Source organism: Myxocyprinus asiaticus, chromosome 4, assembly GCF_019703515.2.
Source record: "Myxocyprinus asiaticus isolate MX2 ecotype Aquarium Trade chromosome 4, UBuf_Myxa_2, whole genome shotgun sequence".
In the NCBI taxonomy this organism is placed as follows: domain Eukaryota; kingdom Metazoa; phylum Chordata; class Actinopteri; order Cypriniformes; family Catostomidae; genus Myxocyprinus; species Myxocyprinus asiaticus.
The window spans coordinates 41,880,254-41,900,013 of record NC_059347.1 but is presented as its reverse complement, the minus strand read 5'-3'; the positions used below and the strand labels follow the sequence as shown (position 1 = coordinate 41,900,013).

At 41.0% G+C, this 19,760-nt stretch overlaps 1 protein-coding gene across 1 annotated transcript in view; it reads left to right on the top strand.

Moving 5' to 3' along the window:
* LOC127432406 (substance-P receptor-like) overlaps nt 1-19,760 on the top strand; it is a 54,905-nt gene that overhangs the window by 17,153 nt on the left and 17,992 nt on the right. The window contains exon 3 of the mRNA XM_051683454.1: nt 10,960-11,154. Coding sequence (XP_051539414.1) covers nt 10,960-11,154 — 195 coding nt within the window. The remainder of the gene's footprint in view (nt 1-10,959; nt 11,155-19,760) is intronic.

Sequence of the window (19,760 nt, the reverse complement as noted above, 5' to 3'; positions counted from 1 at the left end):
TTTTTATTTCAAAATACTATGAAAACTGAATGGAAAGTTACACCACTGAAAAAGAATCTGAATGTACATTTGTTATTTTGTGTATACTTTCTGTGTTACATAAATACATAAAACATTTTAATTATGCCCATACACTTTCAAACCATACAAAAACAGAAGGAAAAATAAATAAATAAAAAGTGATACTGCTGCAGGAGTAACCCCTGGGCATGAACACATCACTGCAAACCGAATCCTCCATTCATCTGCATTTAAATAGCAGAACATTTTTTTCTCAATGGAGACATTTACACTGGATAGTTATTTTGTTTTTTAAATATAATAATAAAAATCGCAAGGATTCATACCTATGAACGTTAATCCACCACTCCAGTAAACTTCCAGTAAGAATAAACGACTGTGATTGGCCCATCCTGGCAGCGATGAGAAAAGTAACAGATACTACGTGTCAGCGACAAGACTGAGGGATGAGAGGATGGTGATAGGCTGTCCAAGTTCCAAAAGCACCATACATGTCGTCCTTAACTCTTGTGCCATATATATAAATTCTTCTAAAGCCATTCGATAGTGTTGTGTGAGGGACTGACCGAAATATCAGTGTTAATTCATCATTTCCCCCATTTGAAACTGGCGCACGAGACTTTAACTCTTTGTTTACATAAGCGCAGCTGAGAGCGCACCTGACACTATTACATGCTTTGTGCAGTTTGTGCAAAGCAGGAGAGAAAACAGAGGTGTAGAAATTGCGCACATTGGTTCTTGTGTGTATTGCCACTATTTTTGCTGAATGTGTGAAAGTGATTTGAGAATGGGTCAGTCTTCCGCGCCCCCCTTACAATACCTTCGAATTCGTGATTTTCTGCATGTAATACAGGCATGTCCCATGACGGAACTGTCGAGGAAAAAACACTGTTGAAGCAAGGCTGTCTGCATGCGAATTGGATCGAATACCCGTGTTCGATCGTTTTTAGCACCCAATCTGACATGCCCATTAGTGTCCTCCATGTGTTCGTGTAACGGGATAGCGGACACTTTATTTTTAACACTAATTGTGATAGCGCACCTGTGGCAGCGGGGGTGTGTTCAAGCGTCTGTCCGGAGAGAAAGAAAGCGGTAAGGGCGCTTGCACCTGAGCTAGATTATGTTTAACATCTGTCCTAATTCCAGTGAGCAGGGGGAGAGTGGCATATAAACAGCCACGCCACCACAACTGAGGGAGAGAGACTGGCACAAGGAAGGCCACGGTGCTACAGAAGCTGTTGTGTTTATTGTGTTGTGAAGTTAAAGTGTTTAAGTAACTATTTGCCTGTGAAGCTGATGTGTTTAAATAACTCCATGCCTGTGAGACTGTTGAGTTTGTGAAACTGTAAGCATCAAGGTGGCCAAATTAAACGCTTACCTGAACCTGGAAACCTCGCTTCCCTGTTCTCCTTTCCACTGAACAGTGTTACAGCACCATTGGGAAGTGGTTGTGCACAGTGTGTGAAATGGAGAAGCAAGGCAAATTCTCAAGAAAGGCCTGAGCCTTGGGGCCTGGGTAGCTCAGCGAGTATTGACCCCGACAGGGTTGGGGAGTAACGGAATACATGTAACGGGATTACGTATTTAAAATACAAAATATAAGTAACTGTATTCCACTACAGTTACAATTTAAATAATTTGTAATTAGAATACAGTTACATTCAAAAAGTATTTTGATTACAGAAGAGATTACTTTGCATTTTATTGTCATTTGTTTAATTTAATATTTAGTCCTTTCAGATGGAAAAATGTATACATATAAATTATGTGATCCAAAGTGCATTTGAACAGCAGTGAAACACTTTCTTATGATGTGTTACATTCATACGAGCAGACAGAGAAGTAAGTTTGAAGTAAGTCTGGAGCAGAAGAAATAGAAATAAACCTTGTGTAAATTGTCAGCTTTATGCTAAGCTAAAATGCTATTAGTAGCCATTTTACATCACAATCATATTTTTTATCGCGGGTTCGAATCCAGGGCATGACTCCAGCCAGGTCTCCTAAGCAACAAAATTGGCCCGGTTGCTAGGGAGGGTAGAGTCACATGGGGTAACCTCCTCGTGGTTGCTATAATATGTGGCTCTCACTCTCGGTGGGGCACGTGGTGAGTTGTTCATGGATGCCGCGGAGTATAGCGTGGACCTCCACCCGCGCTACGTCTCTGCAATAACGTGCTCAACAAGCCACGTGATAAGATGCGCGGATTTACGGTCTGAACTGCAATGTGGAGGATAGAACACTGTTAAAGTGAGGCGGCCGCATAGCGAACCGGAATATATAACCGCACACTACCTTTTTTTAGCACACTGATAAATGCTCATTAACACGCACCATGCGACCGCGTAATGTGCTGAGTTTCACGCGTGTGTTGAGGTTAGCTGCCGTTTATAAGACGGGAGCATTTTGTGTGGAGTGTGGATTGATTTTTCGAAACACGTGGATAATGGGCACAGATAGCTGCCACTTATCAGACACAGCTTCTCACTCAGAATGTGTCACGCATTCGTGCACAGCGGTAATAGTGTAAAGGCTCGAGTGAGCTAACAATAGACACCAATCACCCTTGAGTGAGTGAGTGCGAGTGAGTTTGGTTGGAGAGGAAGAAAGAGCTTTTTCAGCCTTCAGCGTGCATCGAGCAGCCACTACGAGGTACGTGCGCTATTCAAGCAATGCAAGGAAGCGTTGCAATAAAAACTGACTCATTCCCGGCGAGAATTGCGGGGAAGGGTGAGTCGAAACATAATAGAAAAAGGCATGAGCTCTAGATTCCTATAAATGCAATACTTCCAGGGGGATTCTTCCCGCTGGGGACTGACAGCGCTATTTGTGTCACAGTACAAAGACCCTAAAACATGCCTGAGGACAGCAGCCCCTCCAATCTGGGCACACGCAGAGTAGGGTGCGCGCCAGATCTCAGTAAGCTCCGTGTGAACTTTAGGGAAGAACGACACTGCTTTCCGAACCACGGCAGACAGCCACGACAAATTTCTTAGGTCAACTTCTGGTCAAATGAAGGTGGGCATTTTTGATTTTTTAGCGATGGGGCAGAGACATTGGACACGTTAATGTTTAGTGGATTAAGAGAATGGAGTAACTATTGGCACTCTAATAGTCTGGTTGAAACACACGAGTTTACAACAAATTGCACCCCCATATGTCAGTGTAGTAGCTCAGTGTTAAGACAGTGTGAAGATACATTGTCATGCTGGCAATCTGGGTTCAAAGCCTGCTTTTTGTCATACTTTTTTTCCCATGTCTCCACTCTTTTTACTGTGGGGGGGGGGAGGGGGGGAGGGGGGAATCTCTCCCCTTTTCTCCCCAATTTGGAATGCCCAATTCCCAATGCGCTCTAAGTCCTTGTGGTGGCATAGTGACTCGCCTCAATCCGGGTTGCCTCTGCATCTGAGACGTCAATCCGTGCATTTTATCACATGGCTTGTTGAGCACGTTACAAACATGTGTGGAGGCTTCACACTAGTCTTCGCGGCATCCACGCACAACTCACCCCACCGAGTGCGAGAACCACATTATAGTGACCATGAGAGGTTAACCCAACGTGACTCTACCCACCCTAGCAACTGGGCCAATTGGTTGCTTAAGAAGCCTGACTGGAGTCACTCAGCACGCCCTGGATTCGAACTTGCAACTCCAGGTGTGGAAGTCAGCATCCTTACTTGCTGAGCTACCCAGGCCCCCCTCATGTCTCCACTCTTAATATTTCCTATAATACTACTTATGATAATAAATCAAAATGATTCCTTGCAGTGATTTGTTCACAGTGAAGGTCGGGAGTTGAGAGAAGGGTTTAATCTGGATAAAATTAGCCATGGTTATACTGTAGTAATATTGTAGTAATGTTTTTGGCAGAAACCATAGTTTTAATGCAATTAACCATGGTGTTACTACAATAATATGTTGTTAATATAGTAACCATGTTTAATTTTGTGGTTACTATGATTTTACTACAAATTACCATGGTGATCCTATGGTTATTGTAGTAAAACCATGGTTCATTTTGTAAGGTAAGTTTAGGTTTAGGGTTAGGGGTTGGTGTAGGGTGTCTGAGGGACTCTAAATAAACACAAGAAAAACACCGCAGTGATGACACTATACTTTATGTTAGTACTTAAACAGGGGTGTAATAGTATCTGCCACTATTTGCACTACAGTGCAAAGAAGATTCTTTTTGTTGCTTTTTACACTGAGTATAAATATCATCTGTTGCTATTTCCACTTAAGGTAAATAACATCTATCTCTGTTTGCACTTAGTGTAAATAGCATCTATTTCTATTTGCACTTAGTGAATTATTAAAACAGATACAGCATTTTCTGCATAAAAAACCCCACAGTGAATTGATAATTATTCCAGTTGTGAATCTGAAGGACAGATGTGAATATAAAGAGAAGAGCATTCTAGGAGAGACAAATTAACAGTCAGTGTAAGATTTTATGATCAGACAAGATTACACATTTTAATGTTGGAATTTGGTTAAATGAGGTTTGAATATTTTCAAAGTGCTCTACGGTTAACAGGCCTCTGTATGCAAAAAAAAACAAACAAACACACACACACACACACACACACACACACACACACACACACACACACACACACACACACACACACATGTTGGTGCAGCTATCGTTACGAGGACTCTCCATAGGCATAATGATTTTTACGAACTATAGATTCTATCCCCTAACCCTACACCTAAACCTAAACCTCACAGAAAACTTTCTGCATTTTTGCATTTTCAAAAAAACATTGTTTAGTATGTTTTTAAGCGATTTGAATTATGGGGACACTAGATATGTTCTCATAAACCACCTTTATAGCATAATACCTTTGAAATTACCAGTTTATAACCTAAAAACATTTCCTCGTAAACCACCCAAACCTGTACACACACACACAACAGACACATCATAAGTTTCTAAGGCCTTGTTTACACCTGGTATCAACATCCTTCTTGGGTGATCCAATCACAAGTGGTCTAATGAGATACAGTAGATTACTGTTTACACCTGGTATTAACATCCGTCTTAAGTGCATCTCCTGTGACCACTTGTGATTGGACTTCGTCGAGGGGAGACTCTCTGAAATCGTGACTGTATACATCATGAACTAAATAAGTGTTTTGCTGCATGTTGATAAAGCATAGAAAGAAAAAACTAAAATGTTGCCACACTGTTTCTCCCAAATATACTTCAATTTTAATCTCATCATAATCAACATTTCGAGTGGAGTTTAGTTATTTTTGTTAAGTTAGTACCTGTATTGTCAAATTGTATTATAAACAAAGTGAATTATCTGTGTCTACACAGAAGATCTTCTGTGAAGTGTGTGGGGGAAATTCATTAAAAATGAAGAAAAGCGGGAGGTATTTGCAGGCATTGGCTACGCTGGTTTAGCACCCGATTCACTAGTAATTATGCAAATCAGGCAATGGTGCAAACGTGCCCACAAAATCTATGCTGAAAGCAATTTGCACAGTGCAATTCAGATCTTGCGTGTCGGTTTTAAGTGCTATATAGTGAAGAATGCAACAGTCCACTGTAATCTGACACACTCTGCTGGGACTGTACAGCATCACTCCACTACAATGATCCAGACACCTAAATCATCTCTTTAAAATGCCAAATGTGCACCTGACTACATCACACATCTGGATATATACCAGGTTATGGACAATCTTCTCCATCATTTAATTAATTAGTCCTGCCACGGTTGATAGAAAATCTACACAACCATCTCTTTTAAATACAATAAATTTTACAACCTGCTTACCTCTGGCGGCAGTAGCGAAATGTAAATTGTGTCCGGTAATTTCTGGGTTGTGTCTGGAAGGTAACTGCCCGGTTACCTAAAGTCTTGCATGAGTCGCATGCAACGTTCGCACACTGTTTATTGTGTTTATTTGGAGTCCTACAGAAACCCAATACCCCTAAACCTATTCCTTACCTTAACCCTACCACTAAATCTAACCCTAACCTTTGTAACAGCGAATGAGACTCTTGCGAGACTTAGGCTGCCAGGGTGTTACCTTCTGGACAGTCCAATTTTTGTGAATGAAGCACAGTTTACAAAAAGCCTAATTTAGTCTACATAGAAAGGAAGAGTGTTTGTGCGGAAAGGAATAACAATGACTTAATTTACGCAGCGCAATATGAGCGTGGTTTACACCTACATAAACTAGACTGAGGGTGGTTAGTGAATAAGACGCAGCTTTTAGTGCTGAAATGACCCATGCAAAAGTTTATTGAATCCGTCTCCGTATATTTTGTCCATCACACGATTGATTATTTTTGCATAACTGGCAAAGTTTAAAATCCTTGTTTCAGTGCAATGGTTGATTGACAAGTGAGTAGGCAGTCCTTCGCTGCCAACTTGTATCAATAGTATCAAGATGCATTAGGGTTTACACTCCAAATGTGTTGTAGTCACATGCATTTCTGAATAAAACAGAATGTGGTTTCAGTGATTGGATTGCAAAACGTTTTGGACCCTGTTAACACCTGTATTTAGCAGTGTCCACTTGTGATCACCCAACATGGATGTTAATACCATTAAATGGGGTCTAAGGAAAACAAAGTAAATTCACATTCTTCAGATAAAACACTAACATCCCTTCAATCCCATTTCACAATGCCAAAATGGACAATTCAGTGGTGCATGTGTAACGGTAGCCAGCTGGTAGGTAGAGTAGATAGCTCACTCCCCTGGCCTCAAGAGGCACACTAGCGACTGATGCTAGAGGCAGTAGCCTTTAGCCTCCTTGTTAGCGTGCCTGCCTCCTTTGCTGGAGACACTGGTTCAAATCCCATTTGGAGCAGGTCGAGCAGGATCTGTTACACATGGTTTCTTCCAGCTACACATGAATGAATAAAATATTTCCAGCCATAAGTATTCATTGTCTATTTATTGTCCACAGATTACTGGAACAGATGTGTCTGCTCTATTTTTTTAAGTTCATATTTTGTCATTGAATAGCCAAAATTATACTCTTGGCTGTTTTTATTTGGTATAGCCTATTACTGCAGAACAAACCCAAGACTAATAACCACACAAATCCTCTATAAAGGCACTCAATATATTTGAAAGCTTTCTCATTCCATTTTATGAAGATACAGTTCCACATTGGAGCAAATGATTTAACCTGGATTACACTGAGATTTTGTGAGCTAAAAGAGATAGTTCACCAAAAAATGAAAATTCTTGTCATTTACTTACCCTCATGCCATGCCAGGTGTGTTTGACTTTCTTTCTTCTGCTGAACACAAACAAAGATTTTTAGAATAATATTTCAGCTCTGTAGGTCCTCAATGCAAGTGAATAGATGCCAACATTTTGAAGCTCCAAAATGCACATATATTCAGCATAAAAGTAATCCATATGATTCCAGTGGGTAAATCTTCTGAAGCAATATGATTGGTGTGGGTGAGAAACAGTTCAATATTTAAGTCCTTCTTCTTTTGTTTTTGGTGATTTGCATTCTTCGTGCATATCACCCCCTACTGAGCAGGAAGGAGAATTTATGGTAAAAATTGACTTAAATATTGATCTGTTTCTCACCCATACCTATCATATCACTTCAGAAGATATCAATTTAACCACTGGAGATTACTTTTATGCTGCCTTTATGTGCATTATAGAGTTAAAAATGTTGGCACCCATACACTTGCATTGTATGGACCAACAGTGCTGCAATATTGTTCTAAAAATCATAATTTGTGTTCTGCAGAAGAATGAAAGTCATAAATATCTGGGATGGCAAGAGGGTGAGTAAATGATGAGAGAATTTTTATTTTTTTGGTGAACTATGCCTTTAAGGGTGTGTGTGTGTGTGTGTGTGTGTGTGTGTGTGTGTGTGTGTGTGTGTGTGTGTGTGGGTGGTGTGTGTGTGTGTGTGTGTGTGCATGCGTGCGTGCTTGATGAAGTCACTAATGTGTTGACAATTTAAATTGTCGAGTGTGCAGCAGGAAAATATCTCCTGCTTTCAAGCACAGCCTGAGCTGAAAAGTATGAATGACATTCACAGTGGGGAAAATAAGAGTGGTTGTAAATGGACTGAAATGTATGCTGAGAGCTAAATCTACATGCAGACAGTTTACAGTATCTTAATTTCTACCACCAAGGTTTTCAAAGGATGCAAAATAAACTCTCTTTTCTCTTTTCTTTGAAAAAATGCAATTGTTGAGATAAAGTTTTTTTTTTTTTTTTGCAGGAAGCGATAAAACGATCCTTAAAAAGAAGCATACTTTCTTTTCTATTTAATTAGACTTGTTATCTGTTAGGAATGAAAAGAGCTAAAGTAACATTTAGCTATGCTCTAACAAATTATCACTATCTTGATTACAGAAAATCTGTTTGTGTAGCTCCACTGATTGTAATGCTGGCTGGCAATGACAGGAAGACGAAGACGAGATGATGTGAAGAACCCAAGTGCAGTTTATTAAAAATGTGAAATCCCAAATCCGTAAATCCAAACATGAACAAAACATAAACATAAACATGGGCTTGACTTGACTAACCCAACAATGTTACATTAACACAATACCTGACAAAAGACCATGGCAAACATGAGGGTATAAATACATGGACAAGGGTAACAAGACAACCAATGAACAGACAGAACTATAAACAAGATAACAAGACTAATAAACTTAAACCAATGACAAACTAGAACTGATAACTGATAACAGCCATGGTGACTTGATGTGGCTACATGGCATGACGTGGTAACATGGTACGGCAGGATCCTGAATTGGCCATGGTAGGTGTGGATGCTGACACGTTGGCCGTGGCAGGCGTGAGCGCTGGCTCGTAGAGTGGAGGTGGGCCTGGACCGTGGAGCAGAGGTGGGGCTGTGACATGGCATGGAGCAGGCTGAGGTGTTGCTGTGACATGGCATGGAGCCGACTCTGACGTGGCTGTGACATGGCATGGAGCCGACTCTGACGTGGCTGTGACATGGCATGGAGCAGGCCGAGACATGGCTGTGACATGGCATGGAGCTGACTCTGACATGGCTGTGACATGGCATGGAGCCGACTCTGACGTGGCTGTGACATGACATGGAGCCGACTCTGACGTGGCTGTGACATGGCATGGAGCCGACTCTGACGTGGCTGTGACATGGCATGGAGCCAACTCTGACGTGGCTGTGACATGGCATGGAGCCGTCTTTGATGTGGCTGTGACATGGCATGGTGCTGACTCTGGCATAGCTGTGACATGGCATGGAGCAGGCTGAGGCATGGCTGTGACATGGCATGGAGCAGACTCAGGATCCGGGGCATGAGGTGGCGCAAGCTCTGCGACCATGATGTGGGACCCTGGCTCTGCGACCATGACGTGGGACCCTGGCTCGTCGGCCATGACGTGGGACGCTGGCTCAGCGGCCATGACATGGGACGCTGGCTCGGCGGCCATGACGTGGGACGCTGGTTCGTTATCTGCCTCCCCCACAGTGAATGGTGAACCACTTATCAGTAGGACAAGGTCGATATACTTAGTTAGGCTGTAGGAAATCCAACAGACTTTAACTTGACTTGACTTGGCTAAACTTGACTTGACATGACATGAACAATCCAACAAAGGACCATGGCAAACATGAGGGTATAAATACATGGACAAGGGTAACAAGACAACCAATGAACAGACAGAACTATAAACAAGACAACAAGACTAATAAACTTAAACCAATGACAAACTAGAACTGATAACGAGTTAACAAGACAATAAACCAATGAAAACAAGACACATGAACATGGAGGGAAACAGGATGATCACATGACTTGACATGGAAACAGAGAATCACATGACATGGCGGGAGCTAAACTTAAAAAAAAAAGACATGAAAACAAGAACAAAACACAAACATGACACTGATATAGCATGGTGTTATTAATGCAAATGCCATGAGTTTGGTTCCTGGGGAACAACACAGATACTGATCAAATGTATACCTTGAATGCACTTAAGTTGCTTTGGATGAAAGTTTCTGCCATAAATGAAATATAAAACACATTTTTTAAAGAAATCAACCACAGACACAAGTGTTTGTATGTGTACTTATGTATGTGCATTAATTATTTTGAATTTCTTTTTCATAATCATTCAACAATAAGTAATACTTGATGAATTGCATTCAACAGTAGTCAACTGTAAATATGCTTAATGTAAAATTGCACTGTTGATAAAAGAATTGTTGAGCAAACTTACAAAATCAAGGCAACATGATACAGTAAGTTTTTGAGTTTTCTCAACAATTGTCCTCAGTAACATTGCTCTGTTTAGTCAAAGTGCATTTGTTCGTTCACCAAATGCAAAAAATTATTGTTGAGAGAACTAATCATTTCTTGTTCAGCCATCTATTAATTCACAATACGAGAACTTTAATTTTGTCACTATTTCAATTACTTTTACACGAAGTTAACTGCAATATTTGCCTCCGAAGAGAGGAATGTCTTACAAGGCAGCATGTACAATGGACACACAGTATGGTATGTTAAAAGATGGGCTCCTTACATCAGCACACAACAATTTACTAACAGTGGCAACAAAAAATAACAAAAACAGCATAAATAAAGTCAGCAAACAGCAAAAAATAAGCCTATAACACTAACCACATAATTTATTCATGTTGCAATGCTTGCTGGGATCTCAAAAATTAGCAATTTAATATGAAATTGTTTGTTCGGACAACTCTGTTAGGCTAGTTGGGACAACATTTGGGGGAATATTGTTGGTCTAACTTGTGTTTTTATGTAGATGCAAAGTAAGTCATATTTCGTAGTATCTGTGACTCAAAAAATCCCATAAGCTGGATAAAATGCAATTAAATATTTTGTATCAATAGTATCAATATCAATAGTAAAAAAACAATGTACTTTAGAAGTGAAACTTTCAACAGAATTGTCCTGTTCTCCCACAGATATATGGCCATCATCCATCCCCTGCAGCAGAGGATGTCTGCGACTCAGACAAAGGTGGTCATTGGGGTGATCTGGGTGCTGGCTTTTCTGCTGGCCTTCCCCCAGTACTACTACTCCAACACAGACCAGTTGCCTGGAAGGGTTGTCTGCTACATCGATTGGCCTGATTACAGTCTCCTGAACTTCAGAAAGATGTAAATATCTCACTTATAACTACTGAACAGGCAATGTTATATGCCCATGGTGCCATGGGCAGATATTGGAAAATATTCATGTTTACCATTCTCAACAGCCAGGTAGATTTATGATTTTAGGTACCTTTGCAGCCGCTTAAAGATCAAATTTCCACCAGTGGCTTCCGATATTGTTGGAAATATTAGCTTTAGAACTTATTTGGAGTAATCAAAAATCATAGCAGCTTTTCCCCATAGTGTTTACTTATATAACAAAATAAATGAAAATATTAAACACAGGAAAGTCATGGCCCTACGAGAGGGAAAAGGAAACAGTGTAAGACTATTAAAGCAAACATAATTGAAAATGTTGCCCAAGGGGAAATACAATGACTTAATAAGAACAGACTCTAATGAGTATTACTCCTTAGTGTGGGGATATACTCTCAAAACATTGGCTTGTACGCAGATCAACATTAATCTGAAGTGCTGAAGTCTAATCTGAAGTACTGCGAAAAACTACACAAGGCTGACAGTCTGTAGGGTTCAGTCCCGCAAAACCATTAGATGTGGAGACAATGCTGCAAATATTCGATTAAGTTTTTTTAAATTTTTTTTTACTCATGTTAAAATACTCCTGCTAATAGGATGTCTTTGGACATCAAATCTCAGGCTTCTCCATTTGGTATAAACACAAAAACTCAAAAAACAGCAGTCTGCACTTTAAAACAGCCTGATCTCATAGTGAAATTGGAAAAAGTAGGTTGACTTTTCTTTAGCTGAAATCAGTCTGTGCTCATTGAAATTATAAACATTGCCCCCAGTGGCCAAAGCGGTAAGTGTTGTTGGTCGTATGGGCATGTGTGAGCCCCATTTTCAGTGTGTAATGTCCACAGAGGGGTGCCAAAGGCTGTACAGGCTGTAATACAGTGAAGAGGAATGCATATTTTAATAAACTGTACCCCCCCAAATCAAACCCCAAACCTAAACCTAACCATCAGTGGAGTAAAAATGTAATGTCAGAGGGAAAAATGCAACATCTGAATCACACTCGTCAATGATTATGCAAACGTGATTACTTCCTGGTTTCAACAAAGGATCCAAACCTGGGTCACTCACACAGCTGACGCAAGGCACTTCCGTTTGAGCCAGAAGGGAAGGTGAATATGCTGGAGCTGATGGAAGAATGTCTGATAGGAGATGGCGCTTGTTGTGAGTTGGCATAATGTGGCCAATCTTAGGGTACTGGAACTCAGTGAAATAACATGCCGCCTCCCCATGTGATCATGTTGCATAAAAAGCAGTAACCTGCAATTGTGTTTTTTTTATTTTATTTTTTTTATCCCATTTTCTCCCCAATTTGACATGCCCAATTCCCACTACTTACTAGTTCTGCGTGGTGGTGCGGATACTCACCTCAATCTGGGTGGCGGGGGACAGGTCTCAGTTGCCTCCGCTTCTGAGACAGTCAATCCGTGTATCTTATTACGTGGCTCTCTGCATGACACCGTGGAGACTCGCAGCACGTGGAGGCTCATGCTATTCTCCGCGATCCACACACAACTTACCATGCACCCATTGAGTGCGAGAACCACTTAATCGTGACCACGAGGAGGTTACCCCATGTGACTCTACCCTCCCTAGCAACAGGGCCAATTTGGTTGCTTAGGAGACCTGGCTGGAGTCACTCAGCACACCCTGGATTCAAACTTGCGACTCCAGGGGTGGTAATCAGCGTCAATACTCGCTGAGCTACCCAGGCCCAATTGCAATTGTTAAATTAAGGAACTATTTATACCTGATACAAACCTTAACATTTATTTTGTTGGTGTAACCTAATGCATTCAAGTTGTTTAAGTGATGTTAAATAATATTTTAAACACTTCAATATAACCAGTTAATTTAGATGTTACCACATGAAGCACATTAGGGTGACCAGATTCCTGCTTGTGGAAAATGGGACAGCCCCCTCCAGAAAAAATGTAATTGACATATTGTGGATGTATTCAAGGTTCTTGTGCTCAGTCCAGAGCAAAAAAGGAACCCCCCAATCCCTCCAACCAGTGACGCCACTCACCCAAAGCCAGCCTAACAGCCAGTAACTGTCGATTGCCAATGTCATAATTCAGTTCCACTGGGGATAAACGATAGGAAAAAATAACATGGATGCAGTCTCTGTCCAGTGAAGACTTCTGGGACAAGATAGCTCCCACCCCTACCTCCGACACATCAACCTCCACAACAAACTGACAGGACGGGTGTGGGTTGATTAGGATGGGAGCTGAAACGAAGCAGCTCTTTAATTTAGAAAATGTGGCGTGAGTCTGTGAGGACCAACAGAACATAGTTTTAGTGGAGGTTAGATTTGTCAGAGGAGCGGAAATCTGACTGAAATTCTGAATGAACCGCCAATAAAAATTGTCAAACCCCAGAAACTGCTGGACAGCCTTGTGAGAATCTGGGATTGGCCAATCCACAACTGCCTTGACTTTATCGGGATCCATTTGGATCCCGTCGTGCAAGAGGATGAACCCTAGGAACGGAACTGACCAGGCGTGAAACTCGCACTTCTCCACCTTGACGAACAAACAATTCTCCAGCAGCCACTGAAGCACCCACCTGACGTGCTGGACATGGTCGTTCAAGGAATGGGAAAAAAATCTAAATATTGTCGAGATAGATGAACACAAAATGGTTGACCATGTTCCGATTGCACATCATTGATGAGCGCTTGGAAGATGGCTGGGGCATTCGATAGGCCAAAATACATGACCAAATATTCAAAATGCCCAGTGGGAGTATTAAAAGCCATCTTCCATTCATCCCCCTCCCTTATCCGTACCAGGTGGTAAGCGTTGCATAAGTCCAGTTTGAAGGCCGACGACATCAGTGGCAAAGAATAATGATTCTTCACTGTGATGTCGTTCAGCCCCGATAGTCTATGCAGGGTCTTAAGGAGCCATCCTTCTTACCAACAAAGATGAACCCTGACCTGGCCAGGGAAGAGGAGGGACAAAAAATACCTGCTGCCAGAGAATCACTGATGTAACTACCATGGCCTCCCTCTCCGGTGCAAAGAGCGAATAAAGGTGTCCCCGAGGTGGAGAAGTGCCTGGCAACAGGTCAATCGCACAGTCGTACGGGTGGTGCGGAGGCAGAGAAGCAGCCCTGAACTTACTGAACACTGACCTCAAATCGTGGTAGACCCCAGGCACAGAGGTGAGATCTGCAGGCTCCTCCTGTGACACAGAACAAGATGAGACAGGGGAAAGAGCAGAGACAAGACAAGGCAGCGTGAATATTCATTGTCCCACACCGCCATTCCCCATTCCTGAGCCCGACTGGAGAGCAATGTGATCACATAAGCCACTTTAGGCTTCTCTCATGGGAATGATGAAGGCTGAAGGGCAAAAATCAGAGAGCATTGGGACAAAAAGGATCTACATGTCTTAGGCTCACCGGAGTAAGGTGTGGCATGTAATCTTGGATGACAGACCAGCTATCCACTCCGCCAATTGCTCAATGGCGAGGCCAGTTGTGTTCATTTGCTCCTGTTGGTGACCGATGAGCGCCCCCTGCTGAGTGATGGCAGTTCGGAGAGAAGTGTCCTCCGCTGGGTCCATGTTTGGCCAGAATGTTCTGTCAATGTTCATAGGAAGGACCCAAGGATGCAGAGGAACACTAAACAGTGTGTTGAAGAGATAATGATGTACAGATGATAATGGAGAAGCACAGGCGCAGCGGACTAAGCAAACAGTGGAGAACAACAAAATATGGAGACTGGTACAGCGATGAGGGCAGCGATGAATGCAGTGATGAGAGGAACGATGAATGCAGCAATGAGAGCAGCAATGAATGCAGCGATGAGAGGAGTGATTGTAAAAAGAGGATAATTTTCTATCCGTTCCAGAGTGGAACTTCAATAAATTGCCCTTGAAGGTCTCTGTGTTGTTCTGTCTTTTCTGAGCGCTGAAGTAAAGCAATTATTGTTAATTCACACATTTGATTCCATTATTCACTTTATCTGACTCCAATTTTAAATTAATCTGACTCCAATTTTAAATTGACCTCTAATTTATATTTAAGCTCTAATTAATTTCTGATCATTCTATTAATTTGATCTTTTTAGGCTATTGATTACTCTAAATCCTCTTCTATTCATTGTCCTTTCGATCTTTGGAGACTTACACCAGCCGTTATTAAATTACGTAAACCTCCCGAAAATGGATAGCCAGTTCCGTTCTTAGTCAGTGGCTGTAGGGTTAACTAATATCGTCTGGTTTGGCTTGTCTCATAAACAGACGATATTGCTGCTTAGTCACGTACATACAACTTGCTAAGATGGGTGGTGAGCAGTGACTGAGAGTCTTTAAATGGCTTTCTCCTATATTAAAGCTCCAGTAATGATTTCAGAGGAATTCAGAATAAATCAAATAATAACAATTTATTTGTCAGGTAGGATATAAAACATTGTTGCAGAAATTCAAATCAAAGCCAATTTCACATAATCAGAATAAACAAGCATTCCTAAAAATAAAAGACAAGTCAAAGAAACATACCTGACAAAACTACATGCAGCGGTACAGCATGGGAGATCTGCTTACAGATCCCCAGAGCTTCCTGCCAACTTTCCTTAAATATCTAGACAGAATAAACATTGTTTACCAAATGGTATTATCCTTTGAACAATGAGAATTTGGGGGTGAATGGGTTCTTGACTTCCTGGGGTTTAACCTTGATAACATATAGGAGATCATTTCAATTGTAGGTCAAGGAGGGGATAGACCTCCAGAATTATGCAGTATTTGGCAAAGACCTAACTTTGTTACCATTAGTTTTATCAACATGGGTAAGAGACCACTATACCAGTTGCACGGAGACCTCTTAAATGATATCAAACACATACAGTTGCATTCTTTGTTTTCATGGTATTTGTTATATTTTTACATATAAATCTTATGTCTTTGTGTTGGTCCAGAGCTGTTGAAGGGGAGAAGGGGGAGAGAGAGGGGGGCAGCAAGTTGATTTGCAATTTATCACACTGTGGTGATATTCAGGTGAAGATTTCAGCAAAAGGCGATTTGCAATTTATCACATGTGGTGATATTCAGGTGTAGATTTCAGCTTTTGTGAGAGAGTTCTATGACGTTGATTCTTGCAGAATTCTTTGACTTTTACCAGAAATGGCGCCTTTTGGTTGTAGACATTCCGGTGCCAGCCTTACAGTGATGAATGAAGCATGAGACACCCGGCTGACGTGGCAGAAGGTAGCTGCATGGAGAATAAATCCAGTTAAGTAATCCAACAGAGGGAAACTAAGGGATAGCCAAAACAGGAGGATTCAGGAACTAACTGGGCAGAAAAAACAAAACAAAACCCAAACTAAAAAGAAACCAGCTAGAAAAACTAGACTGGACTGGTACTAGATGAGAGCGGCAAGACTGCACACAAACACGAAGGAACAATCTGCCGACGAGAGAGAGAAACACAAGGGTATAAGTAGGCTAAGCTGACAGAGAACATGTGCTAATAATCAACTCGTGAATGACACGAATGAGCATTCCCAGGGGAACACCAATCACGGTGTCCACGTGGCAGAGTAAAAACATGTGGGAAAACAATCACATGCAGACACAGGAGAAAACATCACAGATCCACCAGAACCGTGACAGAAGTAGAGGGTGCATTCGCATCTGTAACTGCTGTCACCTTGTACTTTTCGCTGTCAGTAATTTTTCTCAGTGTGCGCTTGTCTTTCAAGAGTTTATCGTAAAATGCAGAGCAGTCCAGTCCAAAATTAAGATGTACGAAAAGCATTGCCTTCATGAGTGTTACACTGAGTCGAGATTTATCTGGTGTCCATGCTGCGTTCATTCATGAGAACACACGCTCCATAGATTCAGATGTACCAGGCAGGCATAAAACAAACACCATGACCTTGGCTAAGACTCCAAAGTTGATGGTCTTGCTCTCCAGCTCACGAAAAATGTCTGTCCATCTCTCAGACACAGCCATCTTGTTCATGTTCCACTCAGTGATACGACAAGTGACAATGTTTTATTGCGCAAGCCCACTCATCAAACAGCGTGGTTTCATCAATCAAACTGAGAGCTGGGATTCTGGAGTAGAAGTGCTCTGAATGTCTTTCCACTTTGGGATGTCTCTCAGTAAGTTTTTCTGTGTTCTCCAATGAGCGGCTCCAGTTTGGGAGGTAATCCACTGATGCTGAATAAAAGTTTCTGACTGCACAAAAGAAATCATCCGCTCACATGTCACCAGCTTCAACCAGGGCATCCAACTGCTTTTTAATGTCAGAGGGTATAAATGATTCCTCCAGCCTGGCCTGCAAGACATTTCTCAGGCCATGAATGTGCAAAGCTATGGCCGTGCACAACAGAATGATAAAAATCCTTCACTTGCATGCACCTTCTCAGATTCTGAACTTTGCTTCACAAAAAAATCACAAACACTTGGTGTGGCACACTTAATTTTAGCAGCATCCACATGCTTTTTTTGTATGAACATGCTGCACGATGTTGGTGCGGACTCCATGGGCGATGGAAAAGTGAGCTCCACAAATCTCACACCTTACTTTATTAGGCTCTGTCTGTGACTCCTTTTTTAGAAATTTAAACACTTTTTGAAAATCCTCATTAAATGTACATGCATGCTTCCTTGACATTTTTCCAGCCACAATTTCACCTGTGTGCTCTTTCAAACTGACTCTTCAATCAGTTCACTAACTGGACGTCTATTGATAGGGGATTGTGATTGGATAGTTTAATCCAATCATGTACTTCAAATAACATGGTGTGATTTTATTGGTTTTACAAGCCATATCCTTGGCTACCTTTGATTAGAATACTTACATGACTGAGAAAGCCACATAGGTGATAGAGAAATTTTAGGAGAGGGGAAATATGAATTTTTCAGAATAAGTCGGGACACTAAAAATCGTGCTTATATACGGGACTGTCCCGGGAAAAACGGGACGTCTGGCCACCCTATTTTTAGGTTACATTTTTTTCCAGTGTTTAAAATAGAATACACTGAAAAAAGTGGTGAACTTTGTTACCTTCTCCTTTCATTAATGTAACCCAAATTGTCAGGTAAATTAATTCAAATTAAATAACATTTTAAAATTTTATAAAACCTGTTAGTTTGTAGGTGACCACATAAAGCATATTTTTAGGTTATCATCACAACAAATTTTTTATAGTGTATCTTTGTACAAAAAAGAGAGAGATGCTTGAGAAGGACAAGATAGTGAAAACCAGACAAAAGTGGTGTAACTGTCATTTACCACCCCCTGCCTCAAACGCTTTTCTCTCTCAAAACACATTTCTCTCTTTCTCCCTCTCCCCCACTGTCTCTTTCATTTTCTGACTTTATTTCATCCCTTCGATGGGTACATTTCAATCAACTGTTTCTCAACAGTACCTGTACCTCAGCCACATTCTGTTTTGTGCAACATGCATAACGTTTTAGCCTGTTATATTCCTCTTCCCATTAACTCTCTGAGTGAAAAGTGCTCATTCTTTTCTATTAGTTAGTGAAGGAGACAGCTTTTAGACACCAGAGATGTTCCCTTAAGCACCACACCATCTCTCTCTCTCTTTGACTCACTAAAACTCATTTAATATTTTCCCAAAGCTCCCCTATTCCATTCCTGTGTCTTTCACACCACAGCTGAGCTGTGATATTGGACCCGTTTGCTGGTGTTTCTACCAGGGGGTATCACATGCATTTTTCTGTTTTGTGGTATATTTTACTATAATTCACACTCCACCAATAAGTTGTAACAATGTCACAGTTCTCACAACCTTGCAGCAAGGACAAACCTGGCATATGCAGCCTCAGAACTATGAGGTTGGATGGACTCAGGAGGAGATCATTTAAGCACAGTGAGTTGTTTGTGCTGTAATCCAGATAGCAGCCAAACCCTCTTAAACACCGAAAGTGGTGTGTCATTCCACAACACCAGCTTAAATATTGGACTCATCATTATGCAGTCATCTGTTTGCCCTATATGAAAAAAAAAATGAAAAACAAAAAATAAATAACGGTTTAGTGTAGCTCATCTGCTTATCTTATTATCTTATCTTTGGGATATTTAACCCAAAAATGTAAATTCTGTCATCATCACTCACCCTTATTTTGTTCTAAAACTGAATAACCTTTTTCTTACATGTAACACAAAAGGAAATGTCAAGACAAATGTTAGCCTCACTCACCATTCACTTTCTTCTTCGCATCTTTTTTCCATACAATAAAAGTTAATGGTAATTGAGGCTAAAATCTTTTGTGTTTCACGGAGGAAAGAAGGTCATGTTTGGAATGACATGAGAGTGAGTAAATGATGACAGAATTTATGGGTGAACCATCCCTTTAATAGTGTCAAATAGATTTCACACACAGATAATAAGGAAATCAATCCATCATCTGGCGATTGCATTAAGACTAAATAGGAAGCACAGCTTCCCCTAAAAATTCATAAGAAATGTGGCAAAATGACGAGTTTAATATATGTACAAATAATCATTTTAAAGTACATATTACTCTTTTGTGCATTTTTGTGCAATGTTTTTCTACATGAATATGTCCATAGAAGTCAGTGAACGCACAGC